Here is a 20,084-nt window from a genome sequence, read left to right as displayed (position 1 = left end):
GAGGCTTACGTGTACCCCACAGATTCTAACACAACGCCCCAAGGCGAGAAACCCAGTATCCTAACCAAATAAATCATCAAACAGGGTGATAACGACTGCTCACTTATTCAACAATGAACGGTAGTGGTCTGTGTGACAGGGACCCAGTCCCAAGACTCCCGGAGGCCGTCCCTGCGCCTGGGGAGCTGAGAGTTTGAGCAAGAGGGCGAGCCGGCGACAGCAGGGCCAGGAGCGCCACACTCTCCCACGTGACGGGGAAGGCCCAGGGACGCCCCCCTCGCAGAGACCTAAACACCGGCTGGGGCCGCCGCGAGGTTAAGCCCAGTCACCCCGCGCCTCGCAGCACGAGACCTCATCCTGGGCCTGTCCTTCCCCCAGGCGCTGGCCCCGCAGCTCCCACCCTCGGAGGCCGGCCCCTGCCCCTGCCCGGCGCCCGCCCGGCGGCCCACCGCCTCGGCTCACCCTCGGCCCAGCCCCGGCACGTAGCCGAGCGGCGCGGGCATGCCCAGGAACGGCTTCTTCTTCTTGTTCATGGCGCCGCCGCTGCCGAGGGCCGGGAGAGAAGGGGCGGGAGCGGCGGGCGAGGAGGCCGCGGCGGAGGAGGGCCGCGGCGGAGGAGGGCCGCAGGCGAAGGCCGCAGACGTCCGAAGCTGCGCGGCAGGAAGAAGTTGCGGGCTCCGCTCACCCGCGCCCCGGAAACAGAGCGCGGTACGCAAGGAGCCCCGCCCACCTCGGGTACCCGGGGCGGAAGTTCCGGAACGCATCTTCCGGTCGCGGCTAGGACTGCGGTGCGGCGGGCGCTGGAGCGGGAGCGCCTCCAGTGGTGCGGCGGGCCGACCGCCCGGCCCGGACGCCGCGGGGACCAGCCGGCGGGACCGGAGCGCGGCGGCACCTGCTCCGCGTGCCCTCCGCTCCCGCTGCCTGCGCCGCCCGGCTCACCCGCCTGCTGCCCGGAGTCGCCCGGCCCCGCAGGCCCCACCACGCCTGAGTGCTGTGCAGAGCTGGGCGGCGGGGGCCGCGGTTGTGGGCACCCTGCCGGCGTGTGCGCCTGCGTAAGGGCCGCTGCCCGAGCTTCAGGTCCGATGCGGGCACAGACCCCCTACAGGCCCCGCCGCCCGTGGGCCCTCGCCGCTCCAGAGGGCGGGAGCCCAGCCCGGGGGAGCGGATGGAGGAAAGCAAATGAACGCAGCGCAGAGGTTGGGGACTCAGCATGTGGGAGGGTGAGCCCAGCGCGTCTCCACTGTGGGTGTTGCTGAGCGTGGGGACAGGTAGGTCACCGCTGTGGCAAGCTTTAGGTGGACATGCATGACCACTCCGCGCACAGTCCATGGCGCCTTGGCTCACGCCCCACACGAACCTGGGCGAGACTCAGGCAGAACTCCAGCCGAAAGTCTGACCTGCCCTGGCCGGTTTGGCTCAGTGGATAGCAGCCGAAGGGTCCCCGATGCGATTCCTGTCCTCGGTTGTAGGCTCCATCCTCCAGGTCCAATTGATGTGTCTCTCTCACATCGCATCTCTCTCGCTCTCTCTTTCCCCCTTCCACTCTCAAAGTCAATGGGAAAACACCGTCAGAGCGGAGGAACGGAAGGAAAGAACGCGGGCCTTCTGCTAGACCGGCAGCCCCGCCCGCTCAGCGCTTCTCTTTGGAGCAAACACACCCCTCTGCAGCCTCCTCCGAGGTCCTCCCTGCGCCGCCCTGTTAGCGCCAAGCCCTGGGCGCCGTCAGACTCCGGGGCTGCGGGAGGGGACAGACCCTTTCGGTCCTGGAGTTCACAGCGCGGTGGGAGGCCAGGGGCGTCTAACCGACTTCTGGGAAGCAGTGCCCACTTGAGGGAGAGACCTATGGAAAACACTGGAAAATGTGTAAATTAAGGAGTAAGTTAAAGGAGTAAATGGAGGTGGGAGAATGGAGGGAAGTGGTCTTTGACCTGGGCCCCGGGTGGCAGAGGTCCCAGGAGCAGTAAGACCCTCCTGCCACGCACACGAGGGGAAGCGGTGTGCTGGCCCCCGCCTCTCGCACCTGCAGCCGCCAGGACCCCTCAGCGCGCAGTCCCGCCCCGGGCGCCGGCCGCCCTCGCCCTGGCGGACCGCACGTTTGCGCGGCAGCCCGCGCGCCGCCGACACACCTCCGGCCTCCGGAGCGCGCCCGCGCCCGGCTCCGCGGCAGGTGCCGCGCCGCGCAGACTCGGGCCGCGGGGACCGTGCGGGCGCGGGCGGGGGCGGCTGGGGCGGGGCGGCGGCGCACGCTCCCCGCCGGCCACACGGCCGCCCTGCGCGGCGAGGGGCGTGTGCGCGGCCCCATGTTCACGGAGCTGAGCACCCAGCTGAGCCCCCCGCGAGGCCGCGCCGCGGCTGTGCGCGCCGGGCTCGGAGAGCGCCGGGATGTGGACGGTGAGCGCGGCTGGACCCGGGGTCTCGCGGGCTGGGGGCTTGGGGCCGGGGGGCCGGGGGCGGGGCTTCGCGGACTCTGAGCCGAAGCAGGCGGAGCGGGTTGGGGGGGTGGGGGGTGGTCTCGTCCTTGCTGAGCGGGGTTCCTATGTCTTTGTCCTGCGCTGGGTTTGGGGTGCCGCGGCCTCAGGCCTTTGGGATCAACGCTCCCTTGGCTTAGGGGAGGTGACCGCTCGCGGTCCCTGTCCCTAGGCTGGCACCGCCGTGAGGTTCCCTTTCTCTTCGCTCGGGGGTAAAACACGCACACACACCCCCTCCCCAGCCCTTTGCGTGGGCCAAGGCCACAGCTCAACTCGGGCGCTCCCCCACCCCGTTTTCTGCTGTAGAATTAAGACGTTGGGCTGGGAGGAGAGAAGGACAGGCGTGTGGACGGAGATCCCACCTGCAGCTCGGTCCGGAAATGGGTGGGACCCGGCTGGCCGGGGACGGACCGGTGCGGCGCGGGCGGAGGCGTCAGACTGGTTTGCCCAGAGCAGCGCGCTCTCGCCCAGGCCGGGCTGCAAAGCGAGGCCTCGCAGCCCAGCCGAGCGCCTGTCCCCAGACGGTGCCGCTTAGAATAAGTCTTTCCCACGGTACTGGAAGCCACCTCAAGGCAGCGGCCACACTGGCCACACTCAGTCTGACCCTAGACCTCAAGTTTAGAGTCCCCTGGGGCCATCTAATAACAGAGGGGTGCGAGAATGAGTCCGATGAATGGAACGGGGTGGAAGAAGAAGGGGGAGGAAGATGCGGCCCCCCTACTTTCATCCCTACCCCCACTTACTGAGACCTGGACACGGCCAAACCCGCCCCTCCAGCGGTGGAGGGAAGGTCTCTCACTCTTTCGGGGAAGTTCTCTGCCTGGGAACCTGGTCCTGCCTGCTGAGTCAGAGTCTGGATGCTGTAAAGACTGGGCAAGCCTGGGCCCAGCTTTCTGTCGCGCCCCAGGGCCCTGTTGACTTGTGGGCATTACCCAGAGCCTCCCTCCCTCCATTCACTCGTTCACAATGTTTCTGGGCACCTCCTGTGTGCCAGAACCTGTGCAAGTCCTTGGGAGGGGCCTGTCCAGGTGTCTGGCCTCCCCCAACTCATGTCACCAGCAAGCCCAGAAATTATGGTAAAACTAAAAGTTGGCAGGTGTTGCCGAAACCGGTTTGGCTCAGTGGTAGAGCGTCGGTCTGCGGACTGAAAGGGTCCCAGGTTCGATTCCGGTCAAGGGCATGTACATTGGTTGCGGGCACATCCCCAGTAGGGGGTGTGCAAGAGGCAGCTGGTTGATGTTTCTCTCTCATCGACGTTTCTAACTCTCTGTCTCTCTCCCTTCCTCTATGTAAAAAATCAATAAAATGTATTAAAAATAAATAAATAAATAAATAAAAGTTGGGGTAATAAACTTGTAGGGAGAGACATCTCCAAGGGTCCTGAGTACATAGCTGCACCCTGCACCCTGTACGGAGCAGCCTATGCCAGCGAGGCAGCGCCACGCACAGAAACCATCCCGGACCCCGGCCCAGTGGGAGGCGGGAGCAGGAAACCCGGTGTTGGCCGCTGAAGTTCAGGCTTCTTGTCAACGAGCCACTCCCAGTGAGCACAGCCAGGCAGGCAGAGATGGCAGGCTGGCCACCTGAGGGCCTCCCACCACACGGCGGGTAGCAGGCAGGTCCTACTGTGTGCCCTGGCTCCGTGTGGCTTGTGCCAAGGCAAGGGTGAGGCCAGGCTGTCCCAGGGCAGCCCCATTGGCTGTCCGTCTTGGGCTCCTTGGCGAACACATCTCTCTAATGCCATCAGCAGTAGTCCTGCTCCCCAGAGCATGGGTGTTGACTTGTTTGTTCTCCATCTTCGCGCGAGGTGGGGTTCTCAGGACAGCTCAGGGTGCTTCCTCTTGGGAACCCCTTGTTGGGAAAGCAGCTCCTTCCTCTGAGGAGGGGAGATGGGCTGAGCAAGGAGAGTAGCCTCTGGCTTTGCCCCTGACCACTCTGACCAGTGCCCTGCTCCACAGCCACTGCCCACTTCAGCTTCTGCCGGACCCTCCTGGAGCACACAGTGTCAGCGGAGAGCATCCCCTGCCACCTGCCTCGGATGCCAGGCTCCAGCCTCACCTGGCATGACTCACGAAGCCAGAGGGCAGCGGGTGGCCGGCCAGTCAAGCTCCTGCAGCAGCCTGGCACAGAGGCCCCCCAGGTACCCAGCTGCCATCCCCGCTCGGCCCCGGCCCTCCCCACCACCTCACTGCATCTGCTGCCCTCTCCCCACAGGGCCGGCTGTACTCTGACCGCTGTGGCCTGTACCACACCAGCCCCTCACTGGGTGGCCTGACGAGGCCTGTGGTCCTGTGGAGTCAGCAGGATGTGTGCAAGTGGCTGAAGAAGCACTGCCCCCACAACTACCTCATCTACGTGGAGGCCTTCTCCCAGCACGCCATCACCGGTGAGGGGCCAGGCCCCAGGAGAGCCGTTTTCTCCTGACAGCCTCTCCAGGCCGTGTCTGCAGAATCTCATTGTCTCTCCCAGTCTCTCCTTTCCTCTGGCTTTTCTCTGCAAAGTCTCTGTCCATCCTGTCTCTCTGAATCGACCTGTCTCTGTCCCCCCCACCTCTCTCTCTCTAACCCCCCCTTTCTCTTTCTCTGTTTCTCCTTCTCCCTGCCTTTGGGTCTGTGCCTCGCCTCCCCTCCCCACTTCTCTCTCTCTGCCTTCGCTCCTGATATCCACAGGACATTGACCTGGGCGGACCCCTTTCCCGTCCCTGCAGGCCGGGCCCTGCTTCGGCTGAATGCGGAGAAGCTGCAGCGGATGGGACTGGCCCAGGAAGCCCAGCGGCAGGAGGTGCTGCAGCAGGTGCTGCGCCTACAGGTGCGCGAGGAGGGGCGGAGCCTGCAGCTGCTCAGCCAAGGTCAGTGGGAGGAGCCACGAATGCCTAAGAGACTTGGAGAGGTCTGGGGGATCGGGTTGCAAGTTGCCCACTCTTGTGTACAGGGCGGGTGGGTAGACCTCAGGAGCGTGGTTGTGGGACCCAAATAAGGGCTCTCCTACACCCAAGGTGGTGTGGAGAACTCCAGAGGCCCCCGTTCCAACTTACCCATCTACCCATAGCTTCCTTCGGACACATGTCCTAGTTGCTGCCCAAGGCTTGAACCCCAGACCCCAGCACTGTGACCAGAGCCCATGGCAAAGATGAGGCACAGCCCTTCTCGGACCTCCAGGAGTCCCCAAGGGCCACGCCTGGCCCAGTGGAAGGTGGGACCAGGATTGTCACCTCAGCCACCTCTGGTTGTGCACTGTGGGCTATGCCTGGGGGTGGGCTGGTGGGGGCTTCATGAGTGTGTGCCACCTCCCAGGACCTGAGCCCAAACCCACCCCTGGTGCTGCTGGCAGCATTTGGGGCGGCCACCTGGAGCAGGAGCGGGGTTTGGATGTCCCCCAGACTCCCAGGGAGTGCTTGCTTATTTATATTCCTCCACGCCCTGCCCTCTCCCAGGACGAGAGAGCTGTCTGTCACTCGTCCAGTTCTGCACCCTCCCAGCACCGGGAGGACTACCCACCGAGGGGGATACTGCCAGGCTCTGTATGCTGTGTGCCCGCTCCCTGCCCTTACCCAGGCCCAGCAGGCCAACATGCTGCCCAGATGATGGTCACCAGTGTCCACTGGCCAGGCACCCTGCCCACCACCTTCACTCATTATTTATGTGCCCCTCACATGCCGCATCTACTCCTGGGAAGTGAGGGTAGAGAGGTTCAGGATTGCCCAAGAGCCTAGGACCTGACAGGCAGGAGAGGGACCCACGCCAGCACAGGCAGCCCGATCCTGGCCTTAGATTTGGGAAAGCTTCTCTCAAGCTCATGAAGCCACCCTGAGGCACAGTGATGGGCGGGCATTCCCCTGTCCTTTTCCAGGGAAAACCTAGCTTCTCCTAAGAGACATCCCCTGCTGCCCACTGGAGACCCAGCCAGTGTGAGGCGCAGTTGCAGGAGGCCTGCAGTGGGCGGGGCTGCCAGCAGAAGGTCCGGGAGGCAGTCCTGAGCCTCCTGCCTCCTGCTCCCTGGTTGCTGCTCCTCTGGGGCTTCCGAACCTCCGGCACAGACGAGGCTGAGCCCCCAGCCTGCTCTGTGCCCCCAGCTGGCTTCAGGAAGCTGGCCTGGTGCCCATCCCCTCTGGAAAGTCCCCTGCCCTGTCTGGCTGCCCTGAGTGTTCCCCATTCTGTGCATTGCAATTCACCCTTTCCAAAGGGCCCCTCCCATCTCTGCCCCTTCTCCCTCCTTTGTCTTGTTCCCCAAGCTCGTCTTGTCTTTCTTGTTTTTGCGTTCACTTTTTTTATATTCTGATAAAAAGACCAGAAATAAACCTGGTTCTCAAGTGCCCCAGTGTGGTGTCCAGTCAGCTGGCTTGTAGGGGTGGGGCTGCCCTGAGCTGGAGCAGGGGTTTCCCGGTCCAGCTGACTCCTGCCGAAGCCACCAGGGGGCAGTGGTTCTGCGTCGTGACAGGCACCTGTTTAACCCAGGAACGAGGGGGAGGAGCCAGAGCAGAGGCTGGCTCAGGCCGAGGACTGCAGCTGGACACTGGCACAGGTGAGCCAGGCTCCTGGGCTGCTGTAACCAGTGGCAGCTGGGGGGCTTCACGCACCAGGAACCGATTCCCTCCCGGTTCTGCAGGCCACAGTTTGAGACCAGCAGGGCTGGGGCGACCTCTTCCTCACCCTTCCCAGCTCTGGTGGCTGCTGAGGATCGCTGGGCCCAGAGACACGTCACTGTCCAGAACCTCACAGTCATGGTCACTCCGCCTTCTGTCTGCCTCCTATCTCCCTCTCACGAGGACACTGTCACTGATAATCCAGGACGACCTCATCTCAAGACCCTCACTTCATCACGTCTACAAAGACTTTTTCCAAAGAAGCTCCCACTCACAGGTTCCAGAGATTTTTTTTTTAAAGATGTTTTTATTGATTTTTAGAGAGAGAAAAGGAGAGGGATAGAAAGAAATATTGATGAGAGAGATCGGTCGGCTGCCTCCTACATGCCCCACACTGGGGACTAGGCGCAACCCAGACATGTGCCCTCACCAGGAACTGACCATGACCTCCTGGTTCATAGGTTGACACAACCACTGAGCAACACCAGCTGGGTGGTTCCAGAGATTTGATGTGGCTATCTTTTGGGGACTCCCATATAGTTTGTGACAGGGCAGTGCCCTAACATAAAAAAAACACGGTCATAGCACATGCTCTGACACATGTATGTAGGCAGTAGCCAGACACCAATAGTAACTCAGGCATAAACCAACCCCTGCAGTCTGAGCACAGACACAAACACAGAGACACAGTGACTCCAGCATCCAGACCCAGAGCAACACACTCCAACACAGTATCTTAGACACACAGTGACCCCAACTTACAGAAAAACACATGACATTACATGAGACCTGACCTCCAGACATGCTGCAGCCTGAGCATACATCTGCTAGGTCCGGACATACTCCACCCCCTGTGTCCAGCCATCTGGAAACTAACACAAGTATCTTCTACCTCGTACAAGACACAGACACACCCTGACTCTGACGTCCAAAGAGGATGTTGCCTGACATACATGGTAACTCGGACACACACCTAGCGACACTGACACATCACATACAAGGACATGCAGACTTACACAGGGAAAGCTGACAGCCTTGGATGTACCTCAGGACACGCATGAGGACCTCTCCCAAAATCGTGTGTCAATCCTGTGGTCACACAGGCCTTTCTGGTTTCCAAGGGAAGGACTGACAGACTGACCTCTCCACAGGGTGCCCCAGCTTGCCTCTGCCTCATGGTGAGACCTTGGCCTTGAGGAAGCAGATCCCCAGGGTCCCTGTGAGAAGTGGACCTCAAATGTGCCATCTTTTGTGTCATGCCCCCAGCAGTGCAGCCAGACCTGCTCCGGGGGGAGGTGGGGTCAGTGGGGGGGTGCAGTGTGCGGCTGGGGTGGGAATGGCCTCAGGGAAGGAGGCGCACCTTGTAACTTCGTTTCCAACTAGCACTGCTTCCCCCCTTTCATTCATTCGCGCATCCTGGCGGGGTTGCTGTCCATCTCCCCCACACCTGACCTCAGCTTCCCTGCAGGGGGCCCAGTTCTGGGCACAGAGGAACGAGGCAGTGGCCCCTGTCCAGGAGCACCCATCCAGAGCAGACAGCTGGTCTGAATGGTCAGCAACCCGGTGAAGCGGGGCCTCAGGCCAGGAGCCAGGTCCCGAGGCGGCCACAGGCGGAGGCGTGGCTGCCGGATGGAAGAGGCCGGACTCGGCTCTGCAGGCCACGGCTGCCAAGCTCGGCCCCAGGACCCGGGGCGCCTCAAGGCCGGGACGGAGCGGCGGCCGCTGGCTTCCATGCGAGCGCGCTGGGCCTGGGCAGGACCCCGCGCCCCTAGGGTGCCTCAGTTTACCCCACTGTCTGGAACAGCGCCTCCCGCCCATGGGCAGCAGAATGGCCACTTGGTGCTGGAGGCCCCCAGCCCCGCCGGCCGCCCCCTCCCTCCGCCCCTCCGCGCAGGATACCGCGAGAGTCCCGCCCCAGCTGTCAAAGGTGGGAGGGGCGGGAGCGCGCATGTGCGCAGCCCGCGCCGCCGCCGGCCCGCGCCGCGCCCGCCCGCGCCGCCGTCCGCCGCCCGGCCCCGGCCCCCGCCCCGCCTCCGGCCCGCGGGCCCGCAGGTAAGCGCCCGCCGCCGGCCCGGCCCCGCCGCCCGCCGCCCGCCGCCGCCCGGCCCTGACCCCGCGCGCAGGGGGCCGCGCCCGCGCCCGCGCCCCCGCCCGCCGCCCGCCGCCCCGCGCCGCGCCCGGCCCCGCGCTGGCGCTGCGGCCCTGCCCCCTCCCCCTCCTCCCCCTGCCCCCTCCCCCTCCCCCCTCCTCCTCCCCCTCCCCTCCTCCTCCTGCAGAAAAAGTCGCCATTTTGGTTCATGCCTCCCCCTCCCCAGGCGCCCGCGATCGGCCCTTCCGGGGCCAGGCCGGCCTCCCCGCGCAGGTGACAGGTGTGCGGAGGCCAGCCGCCGGCGTCATCCCCTGGCGGCCTCTGCTGGGTCCGGGGCCCAGGGGCCTGGCCGTGCCCGGTGCCTGCCTGTGGTCAGCGCGTGGTGCTCCCACAACCGCGGAGGCCCCCCCCTTTTTGTCCCTGCGGGCGCTCCCGGAGGTGGAAGCCCTTCCTCCTGTGGTGAGAGTTGCAGGCCTGGATGAAGGAGGGTCTCTGCCTCCTGGGCCCCCAACTTTGAATTCTCCCCTCAAACCGGATAAAGACTGGAAAGGGGTCCCAGCAGGAATCTGCACCGAAGGCCACTTGAGGTCATCACGGGGCTGGGTGACTGATGTTGGCGGGTCTCCTTTGGAAGTTGCAGAGAAGTTTGTTCAGAGCTTTCCAAACCTGTAACTCTCTCCAGGCCCAGGATATGGGCACCTCCTTGGCAAGGTGCAGTGACTGTCCTGACCACTGACCTCAACCTTACTAATAGCTTCTGTAATCCCTTCCCATCCTCTCTGATCTAAGTTAGTTGGAAACTGCCAGGAGAAGGGTCACTTGTTCACATAGCCCCCTCCCCACCCTCTTCTGCAGAGGACCCAGCAGGACTGAGCTCAGAGCCCCCCAGCTCACATGCGAGGTGTTCCCTGTGGCTGGGTGGTGCTGGTGGCCCCGTAGATGGGGACAGAGAGGTTCTGGGGGGAGGTGAGGAGGTCAGTCAGGTGGAGGTTGGCCGAGGAGCCCAGCCTGCATGAGGCCTCCATCGGGGTGGGGGTGGGGGCCCAGCAGGAGCAAACAGAGGAGAGGATCCACTAGCACAGGGACTGGAGTCCGGTCCTGCCTCTGGAAAGGGACGCACATAGTTGGGGAGAGTGGTTAGGGGCCTCAGTGCCCCTATTGGCCATCTCCCACCTGTGCTCTGGGGAGGAGGGCCCAGGGGCACCTGCCTGGGTAGGTGGCGTTGCCTTGGGTCTGGGTGGGGCTGAAAGGAAGGTGTCCCAGGGTGCCCGGCCAACACAGCTGTGTGCCAACAGCCTGTGGTGTCATAATTGGCCCCAGAAGGAATGCTGTTAGCCTGCTGCCCAAGCACCTGCCTCTCCTGGGGCAGCCTGCCCCGCGCTGGGCGTGAGGTGCGTGGCTCTCGGCACCTCGGGGCTGTGTCCAGGACGCATGGAGCCCACTGGGCCTGGGAGGGTCTCAGGAGGGGTGAGATCCTGCCGAGCTGATGGGGTCTCCTAGGGAGAGCGCGGCTGGGCAGTCACTCCCCTAAACTAGAAGCCCCCTCACCTGCGTTCCCTGTGACCGGGAGCACAGGCAGGCTGGTTCCTTTTCCGCCGCCAGTGAGCAGGTTTGTTTGTGGGCGGGGGAGGGTGCAGGACAGCCGGCCCTGATGGACCTCACAGGTCTGTCCACTTGCTCTGCAGCAATGGCTGATCCTTTCTGTGTTGGTGGCGGCCGCCGGCTCCTGGGGTCCAGCAGGAGCGGGCCTGGGAAGGATGGCAGCCAGAGCGAGGCCCGGCTTCCTGTGCGGCACGATCCAAAGCTGGGTAAGAGGGTCAGGCCGAGGTCAACTCCAGGCTGGCACAGCAGCCGTGCTGGGTGTGGGCACCTCCTGAATATCCAGCTCTGGGTCCAGGTAGCTGCCTGGGCTCCTGAGAGCCTTCCCAGGGTGGGGGCGTCCGGGGGCCCTGGATTCCTGTCCTGGGCTGACAACAGCCTTCCACCCGCCCCATCCTCGTCAGAGGGCAGTGAGGCTTCCCCGGCCTCACCAGCCTCCTGGGGAGCAGGGGAGACTCCAGGGAGCGCAGCTCCAAGCCCTGATGTGCCATGTGCCGCAGGGTTGTCGGTGTCCCGGGGCGGGCACACAGTGCCTAGCCAGCCCCCACTCTGCTTTGACCCGGGAAGTCCAGCCAGCGACAGGACAGAAGGGAAGAAAAAGGGGCGTCCGAAAGCTGAGAACCAGGCCCTCCGAGACATTCCCGTGAGCTCCCCGAGGGCTGGGTGGGCTCATGCTGGGGTCTGCCTGTTAAGGCCTTTTGCCCTGCCTTTGCTTGCCATCCACATGTCCAGCACCACGCCCTGAGCCCACATCAGTGGGCCACTCCGCCTAGGGATTCGTGGCGTGGCCCACGTTCGTGGGCCCCTCGCGAGCACCCTCACTGCTCAGGGTGGCCTGGATCTTGCTGCGGTCCCAAGGCCGAAGGGCTCCTGCAGTCCGCCTGCCCTGCCAGCCAGGGCAGGTGCTGAGTCTGGGGCTCAGGTCCACAAAGGCCGGGGTGGCTGAGGGTCAGCAGCCTGGCCTTTCCCACGCCAGCTCTCCCTGATGAACCAGTGGAAAGATGAATTCAAGGTGCACTCACGGGTGAAGTGTCCCAACTCAGGGTGCTGGCTGGAGTTTCCCAGCATCTACGGGCTCAAGTACCATTACCAGCGGTGCCAAGGGGTAAGGGGCTGTGGGCTGGGGAAGAGGAGGCCTGAACCCACCCTGCCCGGCTGTTGGCTTGGGTGTGTCTGCACAGAGGCCTGGGCAGCCCATCCCACGCCTGCCCTCTCCACCCAGGGCGCCATCTCAGAAAGGCGGACCTTTCCCTGCCCCCTCTGTGAGGCCGCCTTCACCTCCAAGACTCAGCTGGAGAAGCACCGGATTTGGAACCACATGGACCGTCCCCTGTCTGCCCCCAAGCCTGGGCCAGTCAGCCGGCCAGTCACCATCAGTCGGCCCGTTGGGGTCAGCAAGCCCATTGGAGTGAGCAAGCCTGTCACTATTGGCAAGCCCGTGGGTGTCAGCAAACCCATCGGGATCAGCAAGCCAGTGACGGTCAGCAGGCCTGTGCCGGTCACCAAACCAGTGACGGTCAGCAGGCCTGTGCCGGTCACCAAACCAGTGACGGTCAGCAGGCCCGTGACGGTCACCAAACCAGTGACGGTCAGCAGGCCTGTGCCGGTCACCAAACCAGTGACAATCAGTAGGCCCGTGCCGATCACCAAGGCTGTGCCGGTCACTAGACCTGTGCCGGTCACCAAGTCTGTGCCCGTCACCAAGGCAGTACCAGTCAGCAAGCCAGTGCCAGTCACCAAACCTGTGCCAGTCACCAAACCAGTGACCATAAACAAGCCGGTGCCGATGACAAAACTTGTAACGGTTACAAAACCTGTGCCGGTCTCAAAGCCCGTGCCAGTCAGCAGGCCCATTGTGGTCAGTAAGCTGCTGACAGTCAGCAGGCCGGTGGCCATCGGCAGACACACACCGTCCTGCAAAATGGTGCTGCTGACCAAGTCTGAGAACAAAACTCCTCGGGCCACGGCGAGGGCCAGTGGGAAGAAAAGGTAAGGGGTGCCTTCCAGGTCAGGGGTGGGGCGCTCCCTGGCTGCAGCCTGGGATAACGGCCCACAGCGATCCCCTCATCCCCCTGCCTCCTGCTCCGTACCTCCCTTCCTGCAGGGCTGCGGAAGGCCTGGACGCCTGCCCCCTCCCACCCAAGCAGGCCCGGCCAGAGAGCGGGGAGTGTGGCCCATCCAGCGCAGGCCAGGGCTCAGCCCTCCAGCCCCGCACAGAGCCCAGCAGTGGCCCCCTTTCTCTGGGCAGCAGGCCCTTGGGGGGCAAGGAGGCGCCAAGGGCCACAGGGCCTGTGTCCCGGCCTGAGGAGGGAGCTGAGCGCATGAAGCACAGTAAGACGGGGCGAGGGGTGCGGCAGCAGGCAGGATGGGCAGTGGCCAGCCTCCCGATGGTTATTTGACCAGATCTCGGCCCTCTTTTCTCTCCCCTGAGTCAGGAAGGAAGCAGAAGACACCCAAGAAGTTTACGGGGGAGCAGCCATCCATCTCGGGAACCTTCGGACTCAAAGGTGAGGCCCCTGTCAGCCAGGTCCTGAGGGGCTGGGCTCACCACGGTGTGCTCAGGCCCTCGGCCCACTCCTGTGCCACCGCATGTGCACACAGGCCTGGCCAAGGCAGAAGACAAATCCCGAGGCTCCCGAGCCAAGAAGCAGGAGGGGCCTGGCCCTGAGGACGTCCGGAAGAAGGTGCCGGCCCCTGCCAACGCCGTCAGCAAGGAGGTGCAGGCCCCCGTAGCCCACTCAACCCAAGGTGGGGCTCCCAGGGGGTGGGGCTCCCGTGTGGTGGGGCGCGGGCCGGGGGGTGGGGCGCGGGCCGGGGGTGGGGCTCCCGGGTGGTGGGGCGCCGGCGGGGGGGAGGGGGGAAGGGGCGCGGGCCGGGGGGGGGGGGGGGGGGGGGCACACGCGGGCTGGGTGGGGCGCGGGAGGGGGGGTGGGGCTCCCGGGGGTGGGGCTCCCGGGAGGTGGGGCTCCAGGGGGGTGGGGCTCCAGGGGGGTGGGGCGCGGGCTGGGGGGTGGGGCTCCCGTGTGGTGGGGCGTGGGCGGGGGGGCGTGGGGGGGGAGAGGGGCGTGGGCGGGGGGGGCGGGCGCGGGCGGGGGGGGGCTCCCGTGTGGTGGGGCGTGGGCGGGGGGGGAGAGGGGCGCGGGCGGGGGGGGCGCGGGCGGGGGGGGCTCCCGTGTGGTGGGGCGTGGGCGGGGGGGGGGAGAGGGGCGCGGGCGTGGGGGGCGGGCGCGGGCTGGGAGGGGGCTCCCGTGTGGTGGGGCGTGGGCGGGGGGGGGAGAGGGGCGCGGGCGGGGGGGGGCCGCGGGCTGTGGGCGGGGCGCGGGCTGTGGGGGGGCTCCCGGGGGGTGGGGCTCCCGGGGGGTGGGGCTCCCGGGGGGTGGGGCTCCCGGGGGGTGGGGCTCCCGGGGGTGGGGCTCCCGGGGGGTGGGGCTCCCGGGGGGTGGGGCTCCCGGGGGGTGGGGCTCCCGGGGGGTGGGGCGCGGGCCGGGGGGTGGGGCGCGGGCTGGGGGGTGGGGCTCCCGTGTGGTGGGGCTCCCGGGGGTTGGGGCGCGGGCGGGGGGGTGGGGTGGGGAGGGGCGCGGGCCGGGGGGTGGGGCGCGGGCTGGGTCTTGACTGTGAGGTGGTTCCCGGGCCACACAGAGCGGGGCTGAGTGTGGACCCTGGGCTGTGTGCTTGGCGTTCAGGGCATCTGGGAGCCCAAGACAGCCCTGAGGCCCTGGCTCTGCCCCGCAGGTGGCGCTGAGGAGCAGTGGCAGCGGGCCATTCACGAACGGGGCGAGGCTGTCTGCCCCACCTGCAGCGTGGTCACCCGGAAGACCCTCGTGGGGCTCAGGAAGCACATGGAGGTGTGTCAGAAGGTAAGCTGCCCCGGGGCTTCTGTGGGGAGGTGCCCAGAGCAGGTTCTCATGGGCCACCTGTCTGCAGCTGCAGGATGCCCTCAAGTGCCAGCACTGCCGGAAGCAGTTCAAGTCCAAGGCCGGACTCAACTACCACACCATGGCTGAGCATAGCGCCAAGGTACGCCACAGGGCCCAGCTGCCACCCAACCTGACCACTGACACTCACCACAGGCCTTCCCTTCATCTCACCAGCCCTGCCCGCTGACCCTTCACTCCCACACTGCCTGCCCATGGACATCGGTGGCTCCAGCTCGGGGCAGGGGCCCTATGGGGATTGGCACTGAGGCAGGGCCTGCCCCCCAGCCCTCTGACACAGAGGCCTCCGAGGGGAGTGAGCAGGAGGAGCGCGAGCGACTGCGCAAGGTGCTGAAGCAGATGGGGAGGCTGCGCTGCCCCCAGGAGGTCAGTGGGACAACAGGTGGGACAGTGTGGGGCGAGGCACAGCCCCTTGCTGGCCTCTTACTGTCCTGTGACCCCCAGGGCTGTGGGGCCGCCTTTTCCAGCCTCATGGGCTACCAGTACCACCAGCAACGCTGTGGGAAGCCGCCCTGCGAGGTAGACAGTCCCTCCTTCCCCTGTGCCCACTGCGGCAAGACCTACCGCTCCAAGGCCGGCCATGACTACCACGTGCGCTCGGAGCACGCCGCCCCGGTGAGTGGCCGTCCTGTCCTTCAGGCACCGAGCGTGTGTGCCCCCACTTGCTCATGCCCGGCTCCCGGCACCTGCAGGCCACGTGGCTCCTGTCATTCACCTGGGCCTCCTCCCCTGCAGCCCCCCGAGGAGCCCCAGGACAAGCCCCCCGAGGCCGAGGACCTGTTTGGTGCCGAGCGGACCCCCAGCGGCCGCATCCGCCGCACGTCGGCCCAGGTGGCGGTGTTCCACCTGCAGGAGATCGCAGAGGACGAACTGGCCCGAGACTGGACCAAGAGGCGGATGAAGGATGACCTGGTGCCTGAGACGGCGCGGGTGAGCGCCTGGGCTCTGAGCAGGATGTGCCTCCACCTGGGTTCCCTGTGACGGCCCTGCCCCTGGGCCGGGCCGGCGTTGACCTCGGAGGCTCCGCTCTCCCTGTGGAGGGCACAGTTGAGGGCCTCTTTAGAGCAGTGGGCGTGTCGCTGTCAGCTCTGCCCAACTGCCGGGCTCACCCCGGTGCCTGCCTGCCTGTTTTCACAGCTCAACTACACTCGGCCAGGCCTCCCCACACTCAACCCCCAGCTGCTAGAGATGTGGAAGAACGAAGTCAAGGAGAAAGGCCACGTCAACTGTCCCAATGACGTGAGCTGGGGCAGGCTGTGGGTGGGCGTGGGGACGCTGGGACTTAGGGACAGAGCCCAGGTATGGGCCTGGTGACAGCCTTCCAAGTGGCCGGCCTACCTGTGGTCCCTGGGCCTCGGCAGGGTGCTCAGATAACCCTGTTGGCAGAGAGGCCTCGACCTCAGCCCCGAGGCCCAGCCCGCCCACAAGCCTCCCTGGGGTAGGGGCTGTGATTTGTGTGGGGGCGCTGCCAGGAAGTCCTCCCCATGACTGTCTCCCGCCCAGTGCTGTGAAGCCATCTACTCCAGCGTGTCCGGCCTCAAGGCCCACCTCGCCAGCTGCAGCAAGGTGAGTCCGGACTGTCCTCCATGCGCGGGTGCTCAGCAGTGCCCCGGGACCCCGCACGGGGAACATACGACGTGGCCTTTGGGCAGCCTCTTCTGGGAGCCCAGGACCAGCTGGTGCTCCGTGCCCACCCCGGCCCAGGACCCTTTGCCATCCCCAGCCACAGACATTACTCAGTCAGTCCCACGTTGGTCTGCCCACGGGCTGCTCCCGTGGGTGCCGAGGGGCATGTTGACCCCCAGAGAAGCCGGGCCATCTTCCCGGAGCGGCAGGTGGGGAAGTCCTGGGCCAACCCCCGGGCGGGCTGCCGTGTCTTGCAGGGAGACCACCTGGTGGGGAAGTACCGCTGTCTGCTGTGTCCGAAGGAGTTCAGCTCTGAGAGTGGCGTCAAGTACCACATCCTCAAGGCCCACGCAGAGGTGGGTGGCACAGCCTGTGCGAGGGACTGCAGGGCCTTGTGCCTGGACGAACTGGACGGCGGTGGGGGTGGGCGGTGCTGTTTGAGGGAGAGATCAACGTGGAAAGACCCGGCGCCTCTCGCGCTTCTCGTCAGAGCGGCTTCAGCTTCCTGAGGGCCGAGAAGCTCGGTGCCCTCCATCCCGGGGCCTCTACGGCTGCTTTTCTCTCCCCAGAACTGGTTCCGCACTTCGGCAGACTCGCCGCCCAAATACAGGAGCCAGGAATCGCTGGCCCCCAGGAAGGAGAAGAGTCTGGCAGGCGGGAAGAAGCGGGGCCGCAGGCCCAAGGAGCAGCTTCCTGAAGAGCCTGCACCCAAGATGCCCCCCCACCAGGAGGACTGGCCCCCAGGAGGCAGAGACAAGGGGGCCCGGGGCTCCACTGGCCGGAAGGTGGGAGCCAGCAAGTCCCCCGAGAAGTGAGCATGGTGGTTGGCGGGGCCCGGCTCCATGCTGGCCGAGCCCTCCTCTGTCCGGGGTGGGGTAGCTAGCTCTAGGCTGCCCTGCCCGCCAGTTCCCCAGCCCCACCCCTGCCTCCTCCTCTGTCCAGTGGGGCAGCAGCTGCTGCAGGCCCCCAGGCTGGGGCTCCCTGAGAAGGGCCAGGGCAGTCACAGAAGTGCAATCGCCTGGAGGGCTCGGGCTGGCAGAGCCCGGAGGGGCAGAGGAGAGTCTGCAGCCTGGGCCTCAGTGCCGTGAGGGTGGTGCAGAGCGGCCAGATGCCTTTTGGCCCCGGGCACGTGAGCTGCGTGCCCCACCTGCTTCCTCAGGCCCAAGGCTCGGGGTCCCTGGTTCTGGGCTGATGAGGGTACCTCAGCAGCCTCGCCTCTCCACCCAACACTGGAACCCCAGCACCCCCAGCTACCTCCCTGGACAGACCCTGAGTCTGACCGCTGCCGTGCTGACCCGATGGTCCGTCCCCTTCACCCTGCCCGTCTCTGGTTCCTCAGCTTCTGTTCTCTACCTCTCCAGCCACCTCCCTGCCCGTGTGACCCTGCTGTGCTTGGGCCGCGACCACTGGCTTGTGCCCATGGCTCTCTGCCATCCCCAGCTTGGGGCAAGGGGGCCTCTGGTTTTCCGCTTGCAGGGCTGCAGGAGCTGGGCCACAAGGAGCCCGCTCCAGCTTTGCCGTCACTGCGGGCCTGGCTGGGATAGCCTGCTGGGTTAGGGATAGGCCAGTCTGGGCCCTGGGGCCCTGGGCATGTGGGGCAGGGAACAGCCCAGCTCTGTGGAGTGACCGCTGCAGGAAGCAGCCTTCTGTCTGCTGGTCAGGTTTGGCCTGTGGCCAGGTTCCTGTGGGAACACCCTACCCTCTTTTTACCTGCCCCTTTGTTTCTGGGTGTATGGTCTTTTGATGTGAGAGCTGAAGGCCAGGGGGGGATTTGGCAGGTCACAGTGGGTTGATGGGAGCTCTGGGCTGTCTTGGCTCCCTTTGGGGCCTTGAGGACAGCGAGGCCTGCTAATTGGGTTCAGGCTGGAGTCCAGGGCACCTGGCGGAGTGGGTGGACACCTCTGGCCTCCTCCTGGGCCCCGCCTTCCGGCTGTGGCATTGCCTTGGGAAGAGGACACAGCGTCCCTGGTTTGGATGGAGGCTATTTTCCACGGGGGTGGGTGGGTTGAGGGCTCGGCTTGCCGATCCTGGACGATGTGAATTTTGATATTTTCCTGTGTGCTTGTTTCTCCTGGGTGTGTAGTGGATGCCAGTCTTGTGGCTGTGACAAGTAACAACCTTTTTTTATTCTGTTTTTTATACAAAAACTTACAACAATCTGACATTTTGGTGCTAAGGATCTCCTGGTGCCAACGGTGGATCTGGAGGCTGGGCTAGGGCCCCTCAGGGAGGCAGCACTGACCAGGCACCCTCCTGCCCCAAGCTGCCATCCTCACCCGCCCTGGAGAGGAGGGGCTTCACGCTGGGCTGGGCTCTCGCACCCTGCATGGGGGACACTTCCCAGGTTGAGGGGCCAGGCCATGCTGCCTGTCTCTGGCTTCTTTGTCCAGAGGCTCTGCTCCTGGGCAGCCTGGCTGATGGTGGAGGGAGGGGATAAAGATGTGGATCCTTCCTGTCACACACAAGGCACATGGGGTGACCCAGTGTCAGGCAGGGTGGGCACAGTGCCCTGGGTGTCACTGTGGTGTAGAGCCGGTGCAGGTGGGCCAGGCAGCCTCCGCAGGGGCAGCCTCAGGAGGGGAGAGGGCAGCAGGCACCGACAGGAGCCCCAGGTCCCATGTCTCTGCCCTTGTCACCAATGGCTGGAGGAGGTTGGACCTCAGCACCTCTACTGGGGACAGCCTGCCCCAGCCTCTCAGGTACTTGGCCCTTGGGGTGTAGGGGGCTGGTTTTTGCTGGGGGGTGTTTCCAGGTCACCCTCCAAAGTCCACAGATGGCCCCTGGAGTGGGACCCCCGCCTAGATGTGTGGGAAGAGGTGGGGGCTTGGATAACTTGAAGTTTAGCACTTTAACCCCCTAAAGAGGGTGTGGGGCTGCTGCCCAAAGTGGCTGGTGGGTTGGACCCCCTCCCGACTCCCCTGGCTCTGGTTGGTGATGCAGTGGCAAGCTGGGTGCAGAGCCCCCCTCGCAGGGGCAGAGCCCTGGGTGGGTCAGCAGGACCTGCCCGCCTCCGCTCTGGCAGGAACACAGCCAGTCACCTGGCCTTGGCTGACACCTTCCGTGAGAGGGTCCGAGTGGCAGACTCCAGGGCGTAGTAGGCATGGACTGTGCCCGAGACGCAGCCCAGGGCACAACGCCTGTCCCTTTCTGAAGATCTACCTCTGGCCCTGCCCACCCCCTTGCCGCGAGAACAGGAAAGGGCTGGCACTTCACACAAAAATAGGATGCACTTTATTTGCTTGTGCAAAGGCAGATGGATGAGGGTGTCTCCTGATTGACTGGTGGCCCTCAGCTGTAGCCTGCTGCCCCCTACCCCACCCCCGTTCCTCTAGTTCAGAAGGGAAAGGACGGGCGGTGCACCCTGACCTGCGGGAGGCAGGGCTGTCGCCGCGTCCTCGCTCTGCCGGCCTCAGGAGGCTAGTCCTGGAACCGAGGTTCAAAGGGGCCGGCCAGTTCCTCCCGGGCAGCCACACATCCTGTACTTTGGCTTTCTTGGTTTGTTTTTTAATGCCAGTTCTCCGTACATAAGTGCATTTTGAAAGAGGTCCCAGCTATCCCTTGTAACCATATATAAACATATATATTCTATCTACAAAGTGTTTATTTGCAAGATGTTTTGACGACGAGCTCGGGCCCTGCTCACCTCGTGACTGTCCCGGTCCTCGTCCCCGCCCCCAGGCCGAGTGGCACGGGCGGGCCATCAACTGTATGTATTAAAAATGACTGTATCGAATAAATGTTTATTGATTGTTTTCCAGGGACTGTGTGCGGCTGAATTTGTGGCA

General features: G+C 65.0%; 2 protein-coding genes across 10 annotated transcripts in view; one reads left to right on the top strand and one right to left on the bottom strand.

Moving 5' to 3' along the window:
• PRPF6 (pre-mRNA processing factor 6) overlaps positions 1 to 574 on the bottom strand; it is a 48,868-nt gene extending 48,294 nt beyond the window's left edge. Inside the window, exon 1 of the mRNA XM_036425850.2 lies at positions 463 to 574. Within this exon, the coding sequence (XP_036281743.1) occupies positions 463 to 533 (71 nt within the window). The 5' untranslated portion in view covers positions 534 to 574. The remainder of the gene's footprint in view (positions 1 to 462) is intronic.
• On the top strand, positions 463 to 20,056 carry LOC118712280 (sterile alpha motif domain-containing protein 10). 9 transcript variants are annotated; one of them, XM_045577228.1, is made up of 21 exons: positions 463 to 578; positions 620 to 1,077; positions 4,427 to 4,608; positions 4,683 to 4,854; positions 5,176 to 5,316; positions 10,825 to 10,947; positions 11,239 to 11,381; positions 11,715 to 11,843; positions 11,961 to 12,727; positions 12,843 to 13,069; positions 13,174 to 13,245; positions 13,340 to 13,486; positions 14,471 to 14,595; positions 14,663 to 14,755; positions 14,941 to 15,039; positions 15,118 to 15,288; positions 15,409 to 15,603; positions 15,811 to 15,912; positions 16,177 to 16,239; positions 16,557 to 16,655; positions 16,869 to 20,056. In XM_045577228.1, exons 1-21 carry the CDS (start codon positions 502 to 504, stop codon positions 17,112 to 17,114), a joined length of 3,831 nt encoding a protein of 1,276 aa, XP_045433184.1. In that variant the 5' UTR covers positions 463 to 501; the 3' UTR covers positions 17,115 to 20,056. The 9 variants fall into 9 exon arrangements, with proteins under 9 accessions (XP_045433184.1, XP_045433186.1, XP_045433187.1 ...); XM_045577231.1 differs by lacking the exons at positions 463 to 578; positions 620 to 1,077 and adding exons at positions 1,884 to 2,391; positions 2,579 to 2,657; positions 2,775 to 2,852 and having other exon boundaries at positions 15,118 to 15,603; XM_045577233.1 differs by lacking the exons at positions 463 to 578; positions 620 to 1,077 and adding exons at positions 1,884 to 2,391; positions 2,579 to 2,657 and having other exon boundaries at positions 15,118 to 15,603.
• Positions 20,057 to 20,084: the final 28 nt, after the last annotated feature.

Source organism: Pipistrellus kuhlii, unplaced genomic scaffold (genome assembly GCF_014108245.1).
Source record: "Pipistrellus kuhlii isolate mPipKuh1 unplaced genomic scaffold, mPipKuh1.p scaffold_m20_p_87, whole genome shotgun sequence".
In the NCBI taxonomy this organism is placed as follows: domain Eukaryota; kingdom Metazoa; phylum Chordata; class Mammalia; order Chiroptera; family Vespertilionidae; genus Pipistrellus; species Pipistrellus kuhlii.
The sequence above is the reverse complement of the archived record's forward strand: the minus strand, read 5'-3'. Positions and strand labels throughout refer to the sequence as shown.